General features: G+C 60.9%; 1 protein-coding gene across 2 annotated transcripts in view; it reads right to left on the bottom strand.

Moving 5' to 3' along the window:
* Positions 1-5,019: 5,019 nt before the first annotated feature.
* The window catches only part of KLF8 (KLF transcription factor 8), a 74,692-nt gene continuing 60,615 nt past the window's right edge, over positions 5,020-19,096 (bottom strand). For both annotated transcript variants that reach the window (XM_075896668.1, XM_075896667.1), the window contains exons 2-5: positions 17,116-17,665; positions 14,793-14,895; positions 14,220-14,356; positions 5,020-11,218 (exon numbers count right to left, since the gene is read on the bottom strand). In XM_075896668.1, coding sequence (XP_075752783.1) covers positions 11,037-11,218; positions 14,220-14,356; positions 14,793-14,895; positions 17,116-17,665 — 972 coding nt within the window. In that variant the 3' untranslated portion in view covers positions 5,020-11,036. The remainder of the gene's footprint in view (positions 11,219-14,219; positions 14,357-14,792; positions 14,896-17,115; positions 17,666-19,096) is intronic.

Genomic DNA, 19,096 nt, shown 5'->3' on the forward strand with positions numbered 1-19,096 from the left:
TCCTGTGCCCTATATTGATTATTCAACTGGGGAGACTCCCTTGGACTGAGGTACCTGGACCTGCCTTGGGTCGCCGCCCCCATGCCAGTTTTCCGGAGCACATAAGCACCTTGCCCACTCCCCGTCCCTCCAGCTGTTTTCCAGTTGCCCTGACAATCTCGTACGTAGCCTTAAGTTCCGTCAAGCGGAGAAGGCGGAAGAAAAGGCCAAGAGACTGGAAACGCTATTGCAGGGCGGGGCCGGGGGAGGTGCTAGCGCCACCCCCAAGGGGCCTGCGGACACAGAAGCAAAACCACCTCTGGCCTTGGGGAGGAAAATTGCCCGGGGGGGGGGGGTCCCTGTTGCTCAAGCCAGTCCTCTTGGGGGCCAGAAGATGCCTCCTTTAGGGGCCATCCTGAGCTGCTGCCGTCTGAACAGCTCCCAGCACCCCCAAGAGTTACCTGGTGAGGCCCACGCAGTCAGCTGGTTGCCAGTCTCTGGGGGGAGAAGTGGGGGACGGACCCCGGTGTGGCTCGGGGGCCCTCCTGATTCACAAGGAGCGTGGACCGTTCTGGCTGCTCGAACACCGCCGGAAGCGGCACGTCCCGTGCGGCTCCACGCCTGCTTCCGGCCAGTACTCTGCCCAAGAGCTCTCTCCTGCCCCGCACCCCGAGACGGCTCTGGGGCTGCCCCCTTGGCAAGGAGTGACTCACCCCCAGGTGCAGAGCGTGAGGTTGCTTCTCGTACACCAGGACATCTGGGTTCACCTCCTGGGAGGGGCGAAGGGAATTCGCGACCGTGGTGCAGCGCCCTGAGCCCCAGCAAGGCCCTTGAGACAAATGGTGATTAATTATTCACAGCCATTCAATCCCATTGGTTGGCATGCTGCCAGGCACATGTCCGCAAAAAGTACGTAACTGCAAAAGATGGGGGGGGACCGGCAGGGTCTTGGGGAGGGGGGTTTGCCTCCCATCCAGTGGGGAGAGCAGGTGATGCCCTTGCCAGCCCTAAGTCACAGGGCAGCCGTGACTGCCAGGCAGCTCCCTCTCATGGCTGTTGGGTCGGCCCTACGCGAAATTCACTGAGATCAGCTGTGCCCCCTTCAAGGCCACTTCCCTTTGGTCTGGCAGGCCTTGAAGTGCCTCCCAGCTCCGGGGGACGGGGGGGCCGTGTGTGTGTGAGAACTGCGCTCAGGTGGCGGGAAGGGAGGGCCGGCTGATGTGCTCCTAGGACGTTGGAAAGGTGCACGTTGGGTGTTGCAATCAACACGGATCCAGCCGGCAAATTCACCAGCTCGATTCCAGGGCAGGCGTTCCCAGCTCCTGACAATGCCTCCAAGTACATCAGCCACAGAGTACGACCGAAGGGCAGCTTGGAACGCCCTTTGAAACGCTTCCTATGCGTCCCTGCCCATTCCGACCTGCCCCCGCTCTGACGGCGATCGCTTGCATTGTCCCTCCAGACAGACAGACACGCCTACGCACATCCGTCCCGTTTTCCAATCAGCGATCAGCCGGTCGCTTTTTTTTCTGCAGGCCAATGGAAAAAAGTTGGCAAGTTTTTCTCCCCTTTTCCTTCAGCTCAGCCAGTTCGTGGGCCAGTTCCTTTGCGGGAAGCGACTGGCGATATGACAGGGGCAGTTGCTCGGGGTTACTAGACCTCCTCTACGCCAGCACCTCTCCTAGATCAGCACTTATAGCTAACATTGAGGACATGAGCAATCCATTTGGAGTCACTGGGCCCAGCTGCTGTGTTTAAAGGCAGGCACGTGCTTAAGGACCTGGCGGAATTGGGCCTGAGCAAACCAAGAGGAAAAGCTGAATACAGTGCCTGTGCTCCCCATAAGCAGAGCGCTTGGGGAGGGGGCACCCAGGAGAGATTCAAACGCCACCCAGTGGATTAGCAGAATGCCGCTAGCCAGCAGCGTGTTTCTACTGGTGGTGCACATCCCCACATGCCTTGGTGCACAGAACAAAATTTATTCCATGCATGGGCAGAAAAATTAGAGAGAACAGTGCTGCGTGGTGGAGCTTTACCCACTAGGCACAGATGTAGCCACCGCCGCAGCAGCCCTTGTGTTGAGAGCACAACATCAATTTACCCCCTTTAATAACCATCCCGGGCTGCCATGGCTCTGACATATTGCACCCGGCCATTAACTCCTTCCCTGGTCGAGCTGCCATCGCTGTGCGGAGCAACCCACCCAGCAGCACTGGGGAGCTGCGTTTCACCCTGGCACTTTGCCTGATTGTGCTTTAGTTTTGTATTTCATTCCAGCCATTCTGGGGGCAGCTGAAGAACAAACCCAGGCCACTTATCAGGCAGGGCAAACTACTGTGGCTAAGGGCCTGGTGGCAAGGGAATGGGTGGTTCTGGGCAGGGGGAACAGCACAGGAAAGTCACTGGCAACCACAGAAGGCTTTCACTGCCCCCAGAGCTGCGACCAGAGAGCTGTGTGTCTTAGTCCATCCTCTCCACTAGTGGCAGAACCAGTGCGAAACGAAGCAAAGGAGGGAAGGAAGGAAAGAGCCGTATTACCACGAGCGTTCCCTATGGAAGAAATTGTCCCTCCGCACACTGTGTGTGATAGCCAACGCTTTTCAGAGCAAAGGGAACATTTTCCTGAAAAGTTTCCTGTGTGGGGGGCACATTTTTTGTTTCTAAAGGAAGAATTTTGAACGTTTTCAGGGAAAAAAAATGGGTGGAGGGGAAGGAAGAAACCAACAAACCCGGGTCATTTTTATAAAACAATGGTCTAGAGGCCTCTTTTGCCCCATGTGTGGGGGGGGGGGGGGTGTAAATAAGGGAGGGAAAGTTGGGGCAAATTCATTCCAAATATTTTCCTTGGAAATGAAGAGTTCAGATGAAATAGGGGAAAAAATACGTTTTTCACAAACACTATTTGCCCAACCAGCTCCAGCCCAGGCAGCAAAAAGGACCCTCCTAACCCAAAGGGCTGGCTCGTGTAAAGAGCGCCATCTGCTGGTGCAGAGCATGTAACGCTGCTCACACGTCTGTGGGGTGCATGACGTGCCCTCGGTTTTGGGGCGCTGCTCGTGGTGTCCTGCTCACACTCCTCTGTGCAGCCGGCAAAGGGCTTTGAGGGACACGCTGGAAAAGCTGGCCCAGGAGAGACACTAAGGAGAGAGTCAGGGGGTTCGGCCTGGGCTGCCCCAGCCCTGTCTGCATGGGTAGGAAACTAGACCAATTCTGTTTCATGACGTCAACAAGTGGCACTGCTAGGCCCGAAAAACCCGTTTCTAGGGGAACTGACCAATGTTCCCTCTAATCTTCTCCTTCCACGTGCAGATCGTTTCCACATGCGGAATAATTTTACATGCACTGAGGTATGTGTGCATGTGCACCACCCATAGAACAAATCAGCTAGGGGGCATGGCAATCGTCCCTGAGCAGTCCCACAGCTTACAGGGAACAGCGGGACAGACCCCCAAAAGGATGCCCTGGACTTCTGCCCACTGGGAGAGGAGTCTCCCCAGTCTGTCTGCTGGGTCAGCACCAGTGGGACCAGCCCCGCTAGCTCTGAGGAAGGGGTCACCGTTGCCTTTACCAAGGGAGCGGCTCCACAAACACCCCAGCTGCACTCCGCTGCCTGGCGTGAGGGAGGGGAAAAGCCCCTTCAGAGGGGCTGCCTTGACCCCAGCCTCTCACTTGCTCCCTGCGCCCATCCAGGGCCGCCCAGCTGGTGAGGAAGGTTCGGCGGGTGGCCCCAAAGCCTGAGGGAAGCAGCCGCCGGCTTCCCAAGCAGCAGAGCGAGCCCTTGTGGGTGGGGAAGCAGCGCCCTGCCAGGCCAGCGGAAACCCACTTCCGGAGACCCCTGAGGAGCCATGGCCAGAGAGGGGTTCCCCTGGTAAGTGTGGCACCCCCATCCGCTGTCCCCACATCACTTTATGCACCCCACTCCCCCAGAGCCCACACCTGCTCCCCCCACTCCCTGGTCCATCCCCAAACTCCCTCCAAGCCTACACCCAGGCCCCCATCTCCTGCCCCAGGTCAGCCAGATCCTGCACCCCCCCCAAAGTCCCACCTCTGCCCCCAACTCCCTCCCAGAGCCTGCCCCCCTCTTCCCCCAATCCCCAGCTCCAGACCAGCACCTGCTCCCAGCACCCAACCCCCCCCAGCCCAACCCTTCCCCCACCCAAGCACCCCCTCAGAGCCTTGAGGTGGGGGGGGGGGGGGGAGGAGAAGAGGGCAGGGGAAGAGAAGAACAGTCTGAGTGGGGGAGGGGTGGGGGCTCTGGGCACCACCAACCTTTCTGCAAGCCTGCTGCCCCAGTGCCAGGCCATGTGGCACCTGCCTTGCAGGCCAGAGGAGAAAAAGGGGGCCAGGCTGAAAGGCAGCTGAGGCCCCGGGTGCCTGACAAGGAGCTGGGGAGACCTGGCACCCCCCATTGCTGCCTGAATGCCCCGGCGGGAGCAGGGGAGGGGGACTCACAGGCAGTTGTGCAAAACCTGAGGCGGCAGTCGGGTCTGGCAGCCAAATTCCTGATTCTCTGCTCAGGCTGCACCCCCGCAGCCGACCCAGGGAGTTACCAGCGGTCAGCCCCGGTGCACCTCAGAGAACAGATATCCTTGTGTCTTCAACTCTGACCTGCTTCTCTGACCCGTGCCTCAGTTTCCCTTCCTCACCTGCCCAGCTTGCCTAGTAGCCTGTAAGCCCCCTGGAGCAGGGACCCACGCGCCAGGCATATGTTCAACCCCCACAACTGCCCTGGTGTAATAGCTGACGGGCCTTCTGCACTTCTCCGCCTCACGGGCTGAAGGCAAACCAGCCTTTGGAAATGAACCGCCCGCCCTGCAGCTGGCTGCCCTGGGGGAGGGAGCCAGCCCCCGGCCTCTTTCCCCAGGTTTGTGCTGGTAGGACAGGCCTGCGGCAGCGAGTCCCTACAGGGTGGATGCTCACTTGGGATCCATGTGGCCCAGCCCAGGGAGGGCCCAGGACTTCCATATCAGCATAGGCCAGCGGGTGGGGGCAGAACAGGGCCACGATCCTACTGGAAGGGAAAAAGAAAAACACCCTTCCCAACTTTAAAATACCATTTTATTAATAAAAAAAGAAACAAACAGTTACAGCCACAAACTGGGTCAGATCACTCCAGACACAGGGTCACAACCACCGTCCCATCCAAACCACCGCATCGGCTCGGGGCTACGGCCGAGAGCCCCAAGCCGGCGAGGCGAGCCGCGCCAAGGGCCCCGGGAGAGGGCTGGGGGCGGAGGGGGGAGCGCTTGCTCTGTCCTGCCACCCTACCGCGGGTTTTGGCTTTTTCAAGCCGTCGGTCTTGGGCTCAGTCTCTCCGCAATGGACCACTGGCAGGGTGGGGCTGGGTTCCCCGTTGCTGAAACTACGGGCCCAGGCACAGAGAAGGAGCAGCCGCAGACGGGACGCAGCACCGGAGAGCAGCTAAAAGAAAGCCCCAGAGAGCAGGGGAAGAACCAGCCATGGACAGAAAACTCAGCTCGAGTCACCACAACACCGACCCGGCCAAGCACCGTTCCCAGCATCTCTCCCGTGATTGAATGCTGCTTCCGTAGGACCAACCGGATCTTCCGGGCAGGGCCAGGAACACAGGCCAGTTGGAGGCAAGGAAAGAGCAGTTTGGGCTGGATCAGAAAAGAAGTGAAGCCAGAGATTTGGGCATCAGATTTACACCCACCCCCCTGCCCCGGACCTCAACAACAGACGCAGAAGGATCCTTGGCAGAGAACCACAAAGGGCCAGATTTACATGAAGCATGGGGGGGGGGGGGGGGTATGCCACAGGGAGCAGGCAGGGCTGGGAAGAGGGCAGGGGGGGTGTTAAAAGATCAGGTCTGAGCTCCCGAGGCGGGACGCTGGCCCGCTGCCCGCTGGAAGGGCGAGAGGGTTTCGAAAGGCATCCCATGCCCCTTGCCCTAAGCATCCATCACAGCAGCCTTCGCATTGTCTGCAGCCCACGGCCCGATAAGTTAGTTAACGGTACAAAAGAAAATCGTAATACTTTGCTCTGCAGCCCCTCTCATCCGAGGAGCTTCAAGCATTCTGCAAACATCAAAGGAAGCCTCACAACCCCCGTGAGGTAGATTAAGTATTGTTATCCCCATTTGACAGATGGCAAAACTGAGGCACGGAGGGGGAGAGGGTCTTGCCCAGTCACAGCGCAAGTCAGTGGCAGAGCTGGGAGCAGAACCACAAGTCCTGAGCCCTACATTTCTGCTCTAACCACTAGAGAGCACTGTCTTCCCAAGTGAAAGGCCCAGAGCCTCACAGGTGTTTAGGCACCTACCTCCCTGAAATGCCTTGGAGGCTCTGGGCCCAAAGACTCACGTCTGAAAAAAGGATCTGCCCCCATTCTGGCCACTGTCCCATGATGGGACATCCCCCCAAGACCTCCAGCCTCACTCCACTTCCAGGGTGGGACCAGCCCAGGACGAAAGGGGCAGAAGCTTTATTCAGACTGCACCTGCAGTCCCACTGTCTGGGCGGTCCCTGCTGGGGACTTGAGCCGCAGGACAGTTTTCAAGGCTGCTGACACTGAACGAGGGGCGGGCAGGGGAGCGGACACCTCAGCAGGCGCTCGTCTCTCGGGGACACGACGTTGGATCAGAAGATGTAGGGGCTCGTGGTGAAGCTCTCGCCCTACACCGCACCTGTCTACAGGGCCTGGGAGCAGCCGGGCGCCTGCGTGTCCTGTCTACAGAGACAGAACCAAGTTTCAAAACACACTTCGGAAGCCTGATTCGGACCCAAATGTGTTAGAAACAGCGTGATTGGGGGGCAAGGAAAAACACCGTCAAGGGGCCCAGAAGGGCTCCAAACCCACGCTGCAGAAACCGGGCCCTGAAGAGGAGCTGGAAGTTGGTCACCTAAACACGGAGGGATCCAACTGTTGAAAAGCTCGACCGCAGTATTTCTGTCCCATGGAACAGGAAAACGCTTCGGTTACAATCAGGGCTAAGAACTGTTCTAATCCTGGTACATATCTGGGGCAGCCCAGGCTAGCCAGTGGGCCCCAGGACTGACCCTCTTCCGTCTCAGTGGGCCACAGGATCGCGGCAAGCAAGCCAGTCTCCTGGGATAGGGCTGTTTTTGCTCCCGCGCTTGCGTACCTGGAATTTGCAGGCTGTTACCGACTGACCCATGGCAGCGCTGGGACTGGAGGCACTGGGAGCACACGGCTCACTCAATCTGCACGCTCCTCGCTGCCCGTAGCCTGGCTTTACGTGTGTGTCACTTTAGTGACACGGGTAGGAACAATCGACGCGGTCAGAAACCGGCGGAATCGGTCAACCCTGCACAAAGACAATGGTAGCAGAATGTCTCGAGGAACATGCTTAGACCCGACAGGTCGCAGGCAGGCTGCCCACCACTGGACTAGATAAAAACCATGGGGCCTTAACTCCTCTCCCTGTACCCCAGCATAAAGAGGACCCCCCCAAAAAGTCGCCTGACTTGAAACCAATTGCACAACAGTCTAAACCAGTGTTTCTTAAACATAAGACCAAGGAACACCCTTTTTTTTTTTAAATGAGGAACACCAAGGATTTTTTGCTGAGCAGCAAAAAAAGTTGGTGGGGAAAAAGCATCAGGGGGAAGTTAGAGGGAAAAAAGTCACCTGCCCCCTTAAGGGCAGCCATTTTGAATTCTGTTTGCCACACGCCGGTGTGCCACGGAACACGGTTTAAGAAACACTGGTTTAAACCCACCACGAGTGTCTACACAGCAATCCAAGCCCCACAGCTGGCTTGGGCTCGTGGAGGTCAGCCTAGGCACAAGGGCTGCAGAGACCCCACGAGGGGGGTGGACTCTGGGGCCACAGGTTCAAATGACAGTGCAGACACCCCCACAGGGCCAAAACCCAGGCTGGTGTAAAATGGTCAGTGACCTACTGACATCCATTGAACCATGCCCAGTGTCTAGCTGCGAAGCTGGGCCCAGAATGTCCAAGGTATTTAGGTGCCTAACACCCATTGATTTTATAGAAGTAAAGCACCTAAAGACAGTAGAGGATGTCAGGCCCTGGGCTGTTGGCACCAATTGTCTGAGATTCTGAGCACGCCCAACGCAACTGAAGTCAATGGGAGCAGTGGGGTGGACCTGGGGATAACCAGGAACCTGATTTTCAGAGTATTTCAGTTGTCATAGTGTAGACGAGGCAGCGAGACCTCTGGCCGTTTGTCCTGGCAGGCTGCTCGCCACGGAATCCAGCTGGTTAGTCGTTTAAGGAGAGGAGGGTGGAACAGAGCCGACTCGGGCATCAATGATCTATCAGAGATGGTCTAGACAGTGCTGGGTCCTGCCGTGAGGGGAGGGGCCTGGACTTCATGACCTCTCACAGTCCCTTCCAGTTCTAGTGTTCTAGGATTCCTTCTTTCCAGCCACACATTAGAGCTGCTCGCAATTTTTTTTGTATCCCCCAATTTTTTGCATGTCCAAACTGTTCTGGAAAATGTTCGTTAATGTTTTAATGGAAAGGAATCATTTTTCTTTTCACATTTTTCCTTCTTTTGTCCCCCATCTCCAGCTCCCCACCAGCAGTTTTCAGTAAAAAAAGGGGGGGGGGGGGGAGAGAAATGTGTTTGTGGAAAAAGAAAAAAAAAAAATCAAGGGGCAAGGGTAAGGACGAGGTTCATTGAGCCTGGCAAAAAGAACTGTTCCAACACTGACACAATCAGCTGTGGTAATGACATTGCCTTTCCGTCCCATGCTCGGAGATGGGGTTAAGTAGCCAAGGCAATTTGAAGTGTCCCATTTTTTCCTCAATTGTTTGAACCTGCACACTTCTCTCTGTCTCCACCTTGCCAACCCAGGAGGTCAGTTTCACTTCTGCTTGTGGTCGGTTTCACTTCTGGCTCTATTTTCAAATGCCTACTTCCAAATTTCAAATAGAAATGCTATTTTCATTAGAATTGTATTGCTAAAACCCCTTCTATTGCTCTTAAGTTTTGTAAAAAGCCTTTTTCTATTGGGGGAGTAGGGGGAAGAGAGGCTGAAATTTGGATCCAACACTGTGGCGGAGAACTTCGCCATCAAGGGAAGATCATGCCGAGAGCCAAGGATTTGTTTTACTGGATTTGCGATGGTCTTTTTTTCCCTCCCCTCCCAGCAACCAAAAGACAAAAACCCTCTTTTTAAAAGCAAGACACACCAACAAAATGCATCTACTTTCCATATTATTCCCATGTAGAAAAACGTCAAACAGTTTTGTACAAATATCTCACAGCTCCAGATTTTAAAATGTCACGGTAAAAACCCCCACACAGCGCCTGCCCTGCTCAGACAGAGGAGAGCAAAAGTTCCGAGTGACGGCTCCTGCCTGCCTCGCTGCCTTACCGTGCAAGGTTACACGCGTGTGCGCCTGTGTGTTTTGCATCGATGCTCCGGAAACAGCAAATTGAGAAATTAAAACCAACACACACAACCTGTCTGCTTCTCAGGTGTCGTCTGAGTATTGCCAACCCCACGCCTTCAGCAATCAAGAGAAACCCCCCTTTCTCCCTCAAAATTCATGAGACCGATTTAAAAAAATATGAGATTTACACAAAACGCAATGCTGCAGGGAGCATTTTTCCCTGGGAGCAGCCATGTCCCAGGTTTGCGCCACAACCGGGCAGGTGAGAAACTTTGCTTTTCAATGAAAGGCCAGGTTCCCACCCGCGCCAGGCTCCGCAGCTTTAAGGAAAACCCCAATACGGCAAGCGGTGGCCACGCCGAGTTAAAAAGGGGCGCGGGGGCTGGGGTAGTCCAGGCAGATTGGTGCCCCAGGTAGGGGGAGCACTGGCGTGCGGCTGAAATGTTGGCTTCCCCATGGGGCGGCCAGCTGCCCAGTGATTAAACTGGAATTTCGAACTCCAGCTCTCGAACCTCCCCCAAAACCACCGCTGTGGGGCAGGCGCTAACTGGGCTGGCCTGGGAGACGAAGGGGAAACCGTCCTAGGCCTGAGCAGCGCCAAACGGGACTAGCCAGTGTCTCTCCCTTTCCGCACACGCACAGAACTGGGGGGCAGGCACACGTCATCCCAGCCTCTCCCCACCTCAAATCCCCCAGGGAGGAAGGCGCAGACACAAAAAGGAGCATCGGGAAACGTGGCCGGTTCTTAGCCCCGCCCCTGCAGAAAGGATGGGGGAAACCAATTCTTGAAACCCAAAGAACCCCTGTGCACGGACGTGTGTATTTCCAGCCCCATGGTCACCCCATCGCACCTCCCCCCCCCCCATCAAGTCCAGAACGGCCCGGTACAGAGCCCCATGAGTCCAGGCAGGGCAGGGCCCGGCCACTGCTGACCTGACGCGCAACGGACGATGCTCCTAGAGTCCGTGTCCAGGCTGCAAGGTTTAAATTAGAAATGCTTCGACTGTCCTACGGCCCTGCAGCACTGGCATAATGCAGGGTCCCCAGCCCACCCCCCCAAAATCAGATAAAATCACAGTTCCGTGTTCCGCAAAATTTTCCCTTTTCTTTGTCCGCAGGCCCGCCCCCCTCAAGCGACCGGGTCTTCACCGAACGAGGCCGCCTGCCCGCCCACGAAAGGGCGCGCTCCCGCCGGGCCGGGCAGGCTCTCCGCTGCCAGCCGGGCCTCAGGGGGAGGCTCCGGGACCAGCCGCGGTGGACGTGCCCGTAAACAGGAGGGGCGGTGCCAGCGTCTCCAGAACATATTGCAGCACCCCGTCGGGAGGCCCGGCCGGCCCCCAATCCTGCTCTCGGCGGCAGCAGCGAAGCCGCCTGGCCAGGCTGAGTCGCTCTCCGGGGCCAGGCCGGCGCTGGGTCACCTGAGCCCGGCGGGGAGGCGATGTGCAAAAAGCCCAAAGCCGGGGAGGAGCTGGGTTCCACGTGGAGGACTCCGGGGGCGGTCCAGGAAGGGGGGGCGGCGGGAGGGAGCAGGGCCTCGCGTTCCAGCCCTCGTGTGCGTGGGTGGGGGCTGCGTTCTCAGGTGTGGGCAGCCACAGGTGCCGAGCGAGCGTCCAGCCTGCGGCCAGGCTGAATCAAGCTGGGGACGGGGGCCTCCCGTCTCTGCCGTGGCCAACAGCGCGGGGCGGAGCCGGCGGCCGCCCCTCCCCCCCTCACATCATGATGTGCCGCCGGCGGTGCAGGGCCAGGTGGTCCGAGCGGGAGAAGCTGCGGTCGCAGTCTGAGCATCGAAAGGGCTTGATGCCCGTGTGCTTGCGGAAATGCCGGGTGAGCTCGTCGGAGCGGGCGAATTTCCAGGTGCAGCCTTCCCAGGTGCATTTGTAGGGCTTCTCTCCTGCACGGGGAGCAAGGGGACAGCTCAGTGCCGGGCACACATCCACCTGCTCCGTCTGGTGCAGCCCCCCGCCCTCGGCCAAAACCAGGCAGCCTCTCTTAGGTGCATTACGGTACCGCGAAGACCAGGCATCAGAGCGGCACCTACAAGCCTTAGCCAAGATCAGATACTAAGGCCGTTTGGGGTTACCATAATGCTCATAAGAAGCGATAATGCCAGATCTCAGTTAATTATTAGGTGCATTATGGTAGCACCCACCAGCATTTACCCCGCTCAAGGCCCCATCCTTGCACGGTCAACTGGTGAGGACCCAGATCTGGCCTCTTCTCCCCCCAAGACACACCAGGCTAGGCTGCTCTCTCCTGGAGCAGGGCAGTACAAGCCCCCAAGCCTGCTGTGTGCATAAGGGACAGACCTTTCACCAGAACTTCCCTTCTCCGGCGTGTTAAGTAGGCGTGATACGAGGGGGAAACCCACCTCCCCAAAGAGCTTCCACCAGCAAGAGCAGCACTGCCCCTCGGGAATGCCCCTGGGCCAGTGTTGCCAGCACCTCCTGCTGTCCCTTTGCCAGCTGGAGTCTAAGCTGGAAGAGGTTTCTGGGGTGCCGGGGGTTCGGTAAGGACTTGGGCAATCTTTGGCCTGAAGATGGCTGGCATTACAGAGAGGGGGCGGAGCTTCAGCGAGACAGGGCGAGGGCTAGAGGAGTTGCTAGGATGCGGCAGGGGCTGCTAGGCTCCTGGCCTGGGTTGCTAGGATACCTGCGTGGGTGGGGTTGCTGGGATGCTGCGAGGCGGGGGGGGGGGGGGGCCGAGATGGGAGCAATGGGGTGTCAGTTAAATGCGTCTCAGCGGCAGGATTACGCGCAGGCTGCACAAGCGGTTCTGGGCCTTGGCGCGTTCCCAGCCCCTCTCCCGGGGTTCGGGAGCAGGTGCAGAGAAGTGGCGATTGCCGATGGTTTTAGGGGGCACGTTTGTTTTCTCCCCCCCCCGCCAGGCTTGTGCTATTGGGGCAAAGCTGCTCCCAGGCGGGGGGGGAGGGGGATGACAAAGAAAGAGTCCCAAGGCAGGCTTTTGGCTCGCCCCGAGCAGGTCAAAGCACGCTGTGTGAGAAAGCGATCGACAGGCATCAGAACCCCTGCTCGCTCTCCTTCCTCTACGCCACAGCTCCCCCTGCCGGCTGTAGGAGCGCTACAGTCGCCCCCCCCCGTGGGTCCAGTCCCATCATGGCTAGCACTGGATGCTTGCAGAAGTCTCATTAAAAGATGGAGAAAGTCCAGCACTAGGCTAGGGATGTGGCACTCAGTTTCAATTCCCTGCTCTGCTACTGACTTCCTGCAAGTCCATGGGCAAGTCACTTAGCTGCCCCATGCCTCAGTTCCCCCAATCTGTGCAAAGGGGAGTACGGCCCTGCCCTGCCGCACTCGAGGGCTGAACAGATGGGGAGCTGGTCAGAGGCTGCGTGGATTGGGATCAGGGAAAACCCAAACCAGACAGGATGGAGGGGGGCAAACCCAGCCTCAGCCTGACAGACGGGATGGGGCGAGTTTCGAACCTTTGGCAGCTTCACCTGATTTGCATGGAGTAACAGCACCACCTAGTGGCCAACTGCGTACTGTACTTCCCGATGGCTGGCTACAGGAAAGGGTCTTCCATCCCTGAGCCTCCAGGATTACCAGACCCTGGGCCTGCTCCTGGCCTCAGCTACACCCCCAAAACCCCATTCAGAGTCTGGGGACCCCCTGATCCTACTGTACACCTTATGCGGCGGGGGAGGAGGGAGAAGGGTGCCTGGGCTTTCCTGTGGGCTGGGCTCAGCTGCTGGGCTTGGGGGGTGCTGCGCTGAGATCCAGGCGAGGAGGACCAGCCCCCCTGATTTCTGCAAGCCAGCGAGAAGTGTAGTGAACGCCTTCATCCCAGGCCCATCCCGCCACAGAGGGGAGGGAGAAAGCACAACACCACCGGCAGCACTGACCCCAGCCCTGTGCATTACGGCCTCGCCGGGCAGCCAGGAGGGACAGCGCTGCATCCTTTTCAGTGCACACCACGTGTGTGTGGGGGGGGAAGGGGTTCTATGCAGATGTGTGCACACGTGGGGGTGTGCACGTGGGGGGGGGACAAACGCACCCCATGAAGCAGAGCAGGGACCAGCATGGGAGAGTTGCTCACAATCAGCACAAATCAATCCCTGCGGTGCGAGATGCCGGGTGTCCCAGCTAGCTGAGTGCAGCAGCTCCGTGGGGAGCCCTGGTACCCGCACAGACTCCTCCTGCCCCCAGGGCACACGGATCCGCTCTGCAGGCCCCCGGCTCTGCTGGCCACATTCAACCCAACTGAAGGCATCTGCAAGCCACCGGGGAGACGCCTGCCCCCTGGTGGTGCTTCCAAGAATGACACCACGCAAGCCGAGCGCGCCATTAACCCCGACGCTGGCAGCTAGCTACCCCCGGCGCAGCAGGGAGGAGACCGCACAAGGCTCACGGCTTCCCAAGCTGCTGGGGCATTCGGGCTTTTCCGGGGCAGGGGATGGCCCTGCCCCCACTGAGCCAGGCTTGTGGGGAGGCTGGAAGCCACAGTGGAGAGGGGTTCCCAGGCACCCCTGCCAGGGCCCGGGAACAGCGCCCGCCCCTGGGCATCTCTGGGAGAGCTGAGGGGTCTCAGCTGTGCAGGGCCTGCAGCTGGAGCGCTGGCACACCAAGCAGGGCTGCTGGCTTTCAACGGAGACAGCCTTGCTCCCAAGTGCTCACTAGCCATTGGAGTTGTACGTCTAAGCTGGCCTGAAGGCACGGCCCCCTGCCTGCTCTGGGGGCAGGGAACCCCAGCCTGCCGGACACTGCCACTCACGGCTAGCCGGCAGCCGACTCAGGGCAGGCCGGGCAGGGCAAGAAAGGCCATGGGAAGTGATGGACCTGGGGGGAGAAGAGATGGATCCCCTGGGAGGAGACGACTGACCTCTGGGGAGGCCCCCAGCAGAGTGGCGGGACAGCCCTGGGGCCCGGCCCTACCTGTATGTATCCTCCGGTGGGCTTTGAGGTGGGAGCTCTTCGTGTACACCTTGTTGCAGCCCTCGAAGTCACACTGGTGAATCCGCCTCTTCTTCAAGTCGGGGGACTCGGCCCGCGGCACCCGGGCCACCGGCGACCTGCGTGAGGGGGACGCAGCGTCAGACCCTGCTGGGCTCCTGAGGGACCCACCTGCCCCCCTGGCCTGGCCTAGAGCCTTGGACAGGCTAGGCCCGCCCCACAGCAACCCCACGGCTGGCCAGACCCCACCCCTGCCATGGGCTGCCCCATGCCACGGGCCCAGGGTCATTTATGAAGCAGCTCTGTGCAGCCTCGGTGTGGGGGAGGGGAGAGCGGTGCCTGGTGTCACCAAGGGCAGACGTGGCATTACAATGGCTGCGACCCCAGGGGAACCCCAGTCGCTGCTGCCGCAGGGTCCTGGCAGAGGAAGGGCCGGGCCAACAGGCAAACTCCCTCTGGTCCCCAGGCCTGTGCTTTGCAGGCACCAATCCCACCGCTGCCACCAGGAAGTAGCCCCATTCCAGCCACGCCCAGGCAGCCGGCAGCAGCACTCACTCCCTCTGCAGGTCCTGGAAGGGCGCGGAGCTGCTCTCTGTGACGCTGTCCTCGCTGTCGCTGTTCATCTCCAGGGGGTACATGGAGCTGGGGTCAATTTTTACTGGGGCGGAAAGAGACACGTTGGATTAGAGAACCGAGACAGATCCAGAGTCCTGTCCCCTAGCTCTGCCAGGGATCAAAGCCCCTGCTCCCCCCGCCAGCCCACAAGGCCCAGCCCTTGGGCTGCAAGGACGGCTCACCTCCCCCCACCCAGAGCTGCCACAGCACTGGCCCCCTCTGCCCCCCTGCACCGGAGCCCTGAGCCCAGCTCTCCCGCCCCAGGCCAGCTGTAGGAGATGCGCCAGCAGCACCTGGCACGGTGGGGAGGTGGCCAGAGGCACTGGGTGTCGGTGAGGCCACCAGAAAGCTCCCCGCCCCCGCTCCTGGCTCACTTCAGCAACCCCCCCGCCCCCGCGTCCACACGTGGCCCTGGCCAGAGGGAACCAGCCAGGCCTCCGGCAGGAAGTGCCTGGGAGTTCTCCGCTGGCCGGATGGAGGCAGGAAGCGCTGGGAGTGGAGGAGCCAGTCTAACTGGAACCAGAGCAGCCCTGGGGCCAGCTGGGAGGGGAGGTCAAGACCCCGCCCTGCAGCGAGGGGGAAGGCAGCCTGCCAGCCCCACCCCCGCTCCCTAGGGTGGAGGGCAGACAGACAGGCCCCTCCCCAGCCACTGACCGCAGAGCCAAGCGGCTCCCGGCCCTGCCCCCCAGCCAGGACTCCCGGCCCTGCCCTGCCCCCTGGGCGGGGTGGCAAAGAGAGGCTGAGCCGAGGGGTGGGGTGCAACAAGAACTGAACATATGGGGTGGAGGAGGAGGGGCCGGCCAGGCAGTTGGGGGGCCTGGACCCCCCCTCCCCTGCACCTAGAAACCACCCAGCGCCTACCAGTGCTGAGCAGCCAGCTGGGAATCAACCCCTACAACTAGCCCAAAGGGGGGGGGCTCTGTCAGTCCCACCGCTCCCCAGCCTCTGCGAGGACTCAAACTCCTCCAGCACACAGAGCTGGGCCCCCCCCCCCCCCCCCCGGGCTTCCCCCACCCTCCCGGCACACACACAGAGCTGGCCCCTGCGCGCGCGCACACGCACACGCACACAGCTGTGCCCCCCCCCCCCCCCAGCACACGGAGAGCTAGGAACTCACCCAGCCCAGCCCCTCCCCCAGCACCGAGAACTGGGAGGGACCCAGCACCCCGCCCAGTCCCACCCCAGCACGCACAGAGCTGGGACCCCGTCCAGCCCCACAGAGCTGGGAAACTCCCTTCCTCCAGCTCCAGCTGGAACCCTTCCCCTCCCCCCAGGAGAGCCATCCCCTGCCCCCACCAGACTCAGCCCCGCCCAGTGGCCCTGAATGCCGCGTCTGGGCTCCCAGGGCCCAGCTGGAGACGCTGGGGGCCCCCAAACACTGAGGCTACCAGAGTCAGGGCCACCTGGGAGGGGGACTGCAAACCCGCCCCGCTCCTGCAGCTGGGCCTCCCGCCCCCTCCCACCACTCAGCGCTCTGCCCAGCCCCCCCAGCACACGTGGCACTTCCTGGGGGGTGACTGAGCGCCGGGCGGGACACCCAGGCAGGGGCGGAGAGCCACAGGCCCCCCTCGCTTGTCGGATCTGACCTGGGAGCCCGGGGGGAAGGGACGGCCAGCCAGACGCTACTCCAGCCGGCCCCGGGGTCAGGGCAGCATCAGGCCCCCGTGGGCGACATGGGCCCACCGGACGCCTGCCCGCTGCAGCAGGGCTGGCACGCCGGCCGCCTCCCACGCCCAGACAGACGGGCTCCAGCACGCTCCGGGAGCGGAGCCAACGGGACCGCCGAAGCCCTGGCTGAGGGCACCAGCCTTGGAGAACGGTACCCGATGGACAGACAGCTCTGCCACAGAACGGTGTCAGCAGGGGGGCAGGGAAACCCCCCCCCCCATCCCCCGACAGGAAGGGCCCCACCTCCAGGAGCCCAGTCTCCATGAGCAGTTCTGGGGTCCCTCCAGAGCTCAGCTAATGCTCCTCAGATCCCAGCTTCAACCTGCAAGTCGGCCCCTGGCCAGCGCCCCCTGTAAGCAGAGCACCTGGCCTCCCAGGCGAGGCTCGAACGCTGCCCAGCTGATTAGCAGGGCCCCTGCAGCCTGTGTTCCTAGGTGGTGCACATCCACACACCACATTTATTCCGCACACCAGTGGGGAAAAAACCATTAGCAGGAACCCAGTGGCTGCCCTCCCCACGCGTCCCTGCGCCCGCCCCTCCGATCCCGACCCCCGGCTCCCCCAAGCCGCCGGCCCCGGGGAAGCGAGCCCTTACCGGATCCGGCGTTCTTGCCGTCGCCCCCAATGAGGGGCACGGTGATGGCGGCGGTGACCCCGTCCGTGGGCATGGCGGTGTAGACCACGGGCAGGGACTGCACCACCACGGGGATGGTCTGCAGGTTGCCCATCTTGCTGGGCAGGTTGACCGAGGGGATGGTGTGGATGACGTGCAGGATCTGCTGGCCCCCGCTGCCCTGCGTGGAGGCCAGGATGGAGCCGGGGGAGAGCACGGCGGGGATGGCGGAGGAGGAGCCCAGCCCGGTGGGCGACATGGAGACGGCGGGGGCCTGGATGGGCGGGGCCACCAGCATGGGCGAGGACCGCACGACGGAGGGCAGGAGGGCGGAGGGCTGCAGCGAGGCCTTGGCCTTGTTCAGCGACAGGTCCACGGGCTCCGCCTGGGGCTGGTTGCAGTCGCTGGCCAGCAGCTCCTCGGGGGGCTCCGTCTTGATGTCGCTCAGCAGCACCGGGGGCTCGATGGAGCTGTCCTCCAGCAGCGAGGAGGCCATCTTGGGCAGCACCTTACTCGGTACAGAGCCGGCAGCCTGGGAGACACACGAGGGGCAACCGTGAGGGAACTGGGGCGCGGACCCAGCCCGCGTACGGCACGTCCCAAGCCCTCCACTGGGGGGCGCTGCAGCAAGGGAAGGACATTCCACTGCCCCCTACTGCACACGTGGGGAAACGGCCTCACTCAGCAGATCTAGGAACTGAACCCAGAGCCCCAGGCCACTGCTCCACCCATTAGGCCACGCCGCCCAGCCCCGCAGAGCAGGGCCAAGAAATGCATCCCAGCTCCACTGCTAGCCAGTGACACACCCACGAGCGTGAGGGGACGCTGAGGTAGCTGGATCCAAGTCACTTCGCTAGCATCTCAGTGACAGGGAAACCGAGGCACAAGTCCCTCCCCACAGGTCAGAGTGATGCCCTGGCAAAGCTGGGATCCCAGCCCTGTGCTCAAAGCAGGCTGTGGGCATCCCACCGCTCAGTGCCATACGGGATGCAGATACCGGAGCTGTTCACCGTGTCAGGCGGCGCATTAACCCTGGCGTGCCCCGCAGGTTAGCAGCACCCGCCACCCACAGCGTATGTGACTGCCTCGGAAAGGCGGCAAGGGACACAGCGGCGCTCATGGGGGAAAGCCTGAGAAATCCCGATTCGGGCACTAACGCTCCCTGCGGTTGATTGTTTAACAGGAAAGACTCGCCCCTCGCCAGTTCCATGGACCCGGCCACCAGCGTCCCCGCCACTCGGGCAGGCACCCGGGAGGGATTCAAATGCTTCCCAGCTGACTAACAGAGTGCCCAGAGCCGGCAGTGTGGTTTCTACGGGTGGTGCACATCTCCACACGCCTTGGGGTACATAAAATTTATTCTGCACATGGGTGGAAAAAGTTAGCAGGAACCTGCCTGTCTGGAGTCACCTCAGCCAGGGCATGGGATCTGCGCATGCCAGGAAGAGGGTGGGGGAAGGAATTTGGGTCATGGGAGGAGCCGTTTGGAGCACGGGGACCTGGAGCCCCGCGGCTGGAGCAGCCACACAGAGCCGCCGGCGGGCTGAGAGGCTCATGCCCTGACTCTGTGATCCTCTCCCGCTGCTTCAGAGCCGGGGGGGGGCTTGCTCAAGTCCCCAACAACCTCCCCCAGGTGCCACTTTACCAAGCTTCCTGGGGCGGGTAGAGCAAGGAGCAGTGGGGAGGGATGAGACAGAGCCCTGCCCCCCCAGAGTCCCCGCCCCCCAGTGCAGCCTGACTCCCTGCTGCTGCCGGGCACGGGGCAGGCTCCCTAGGGTCCAGCAGGAGACTGCCACCGCAGGCTCCTTGGCCCTCCCCGTGGGGCACAGACCTGCCCCTCGCTGGGTTTTCAGCCAGGCTGCCTGAACAGGCCAGCGGCCGTGCTGCGCTCCCTGCCAAGAGCAGCCACGAGGTCCCTAAGCAAGCGCAGTTATTCTCGCGGTGAAAACATCCCACGGCCAGG

This window comes from Pelodiscus sinensis, chromosome 13, assembly GCF_049634645.1.
Source record: "Pelodiscus sinensis isolate JC-2024 chromosome 13, ASM4963464v1, whole genome shotgun sequence".
In the NCBI taxonomy this organism is placed as follows: domain Eukaryota; kingdom Metazoa; phylum Chordata; order Testudines; family Trionychidae; genus Pelodiscus; species Pelodiscus sinensis.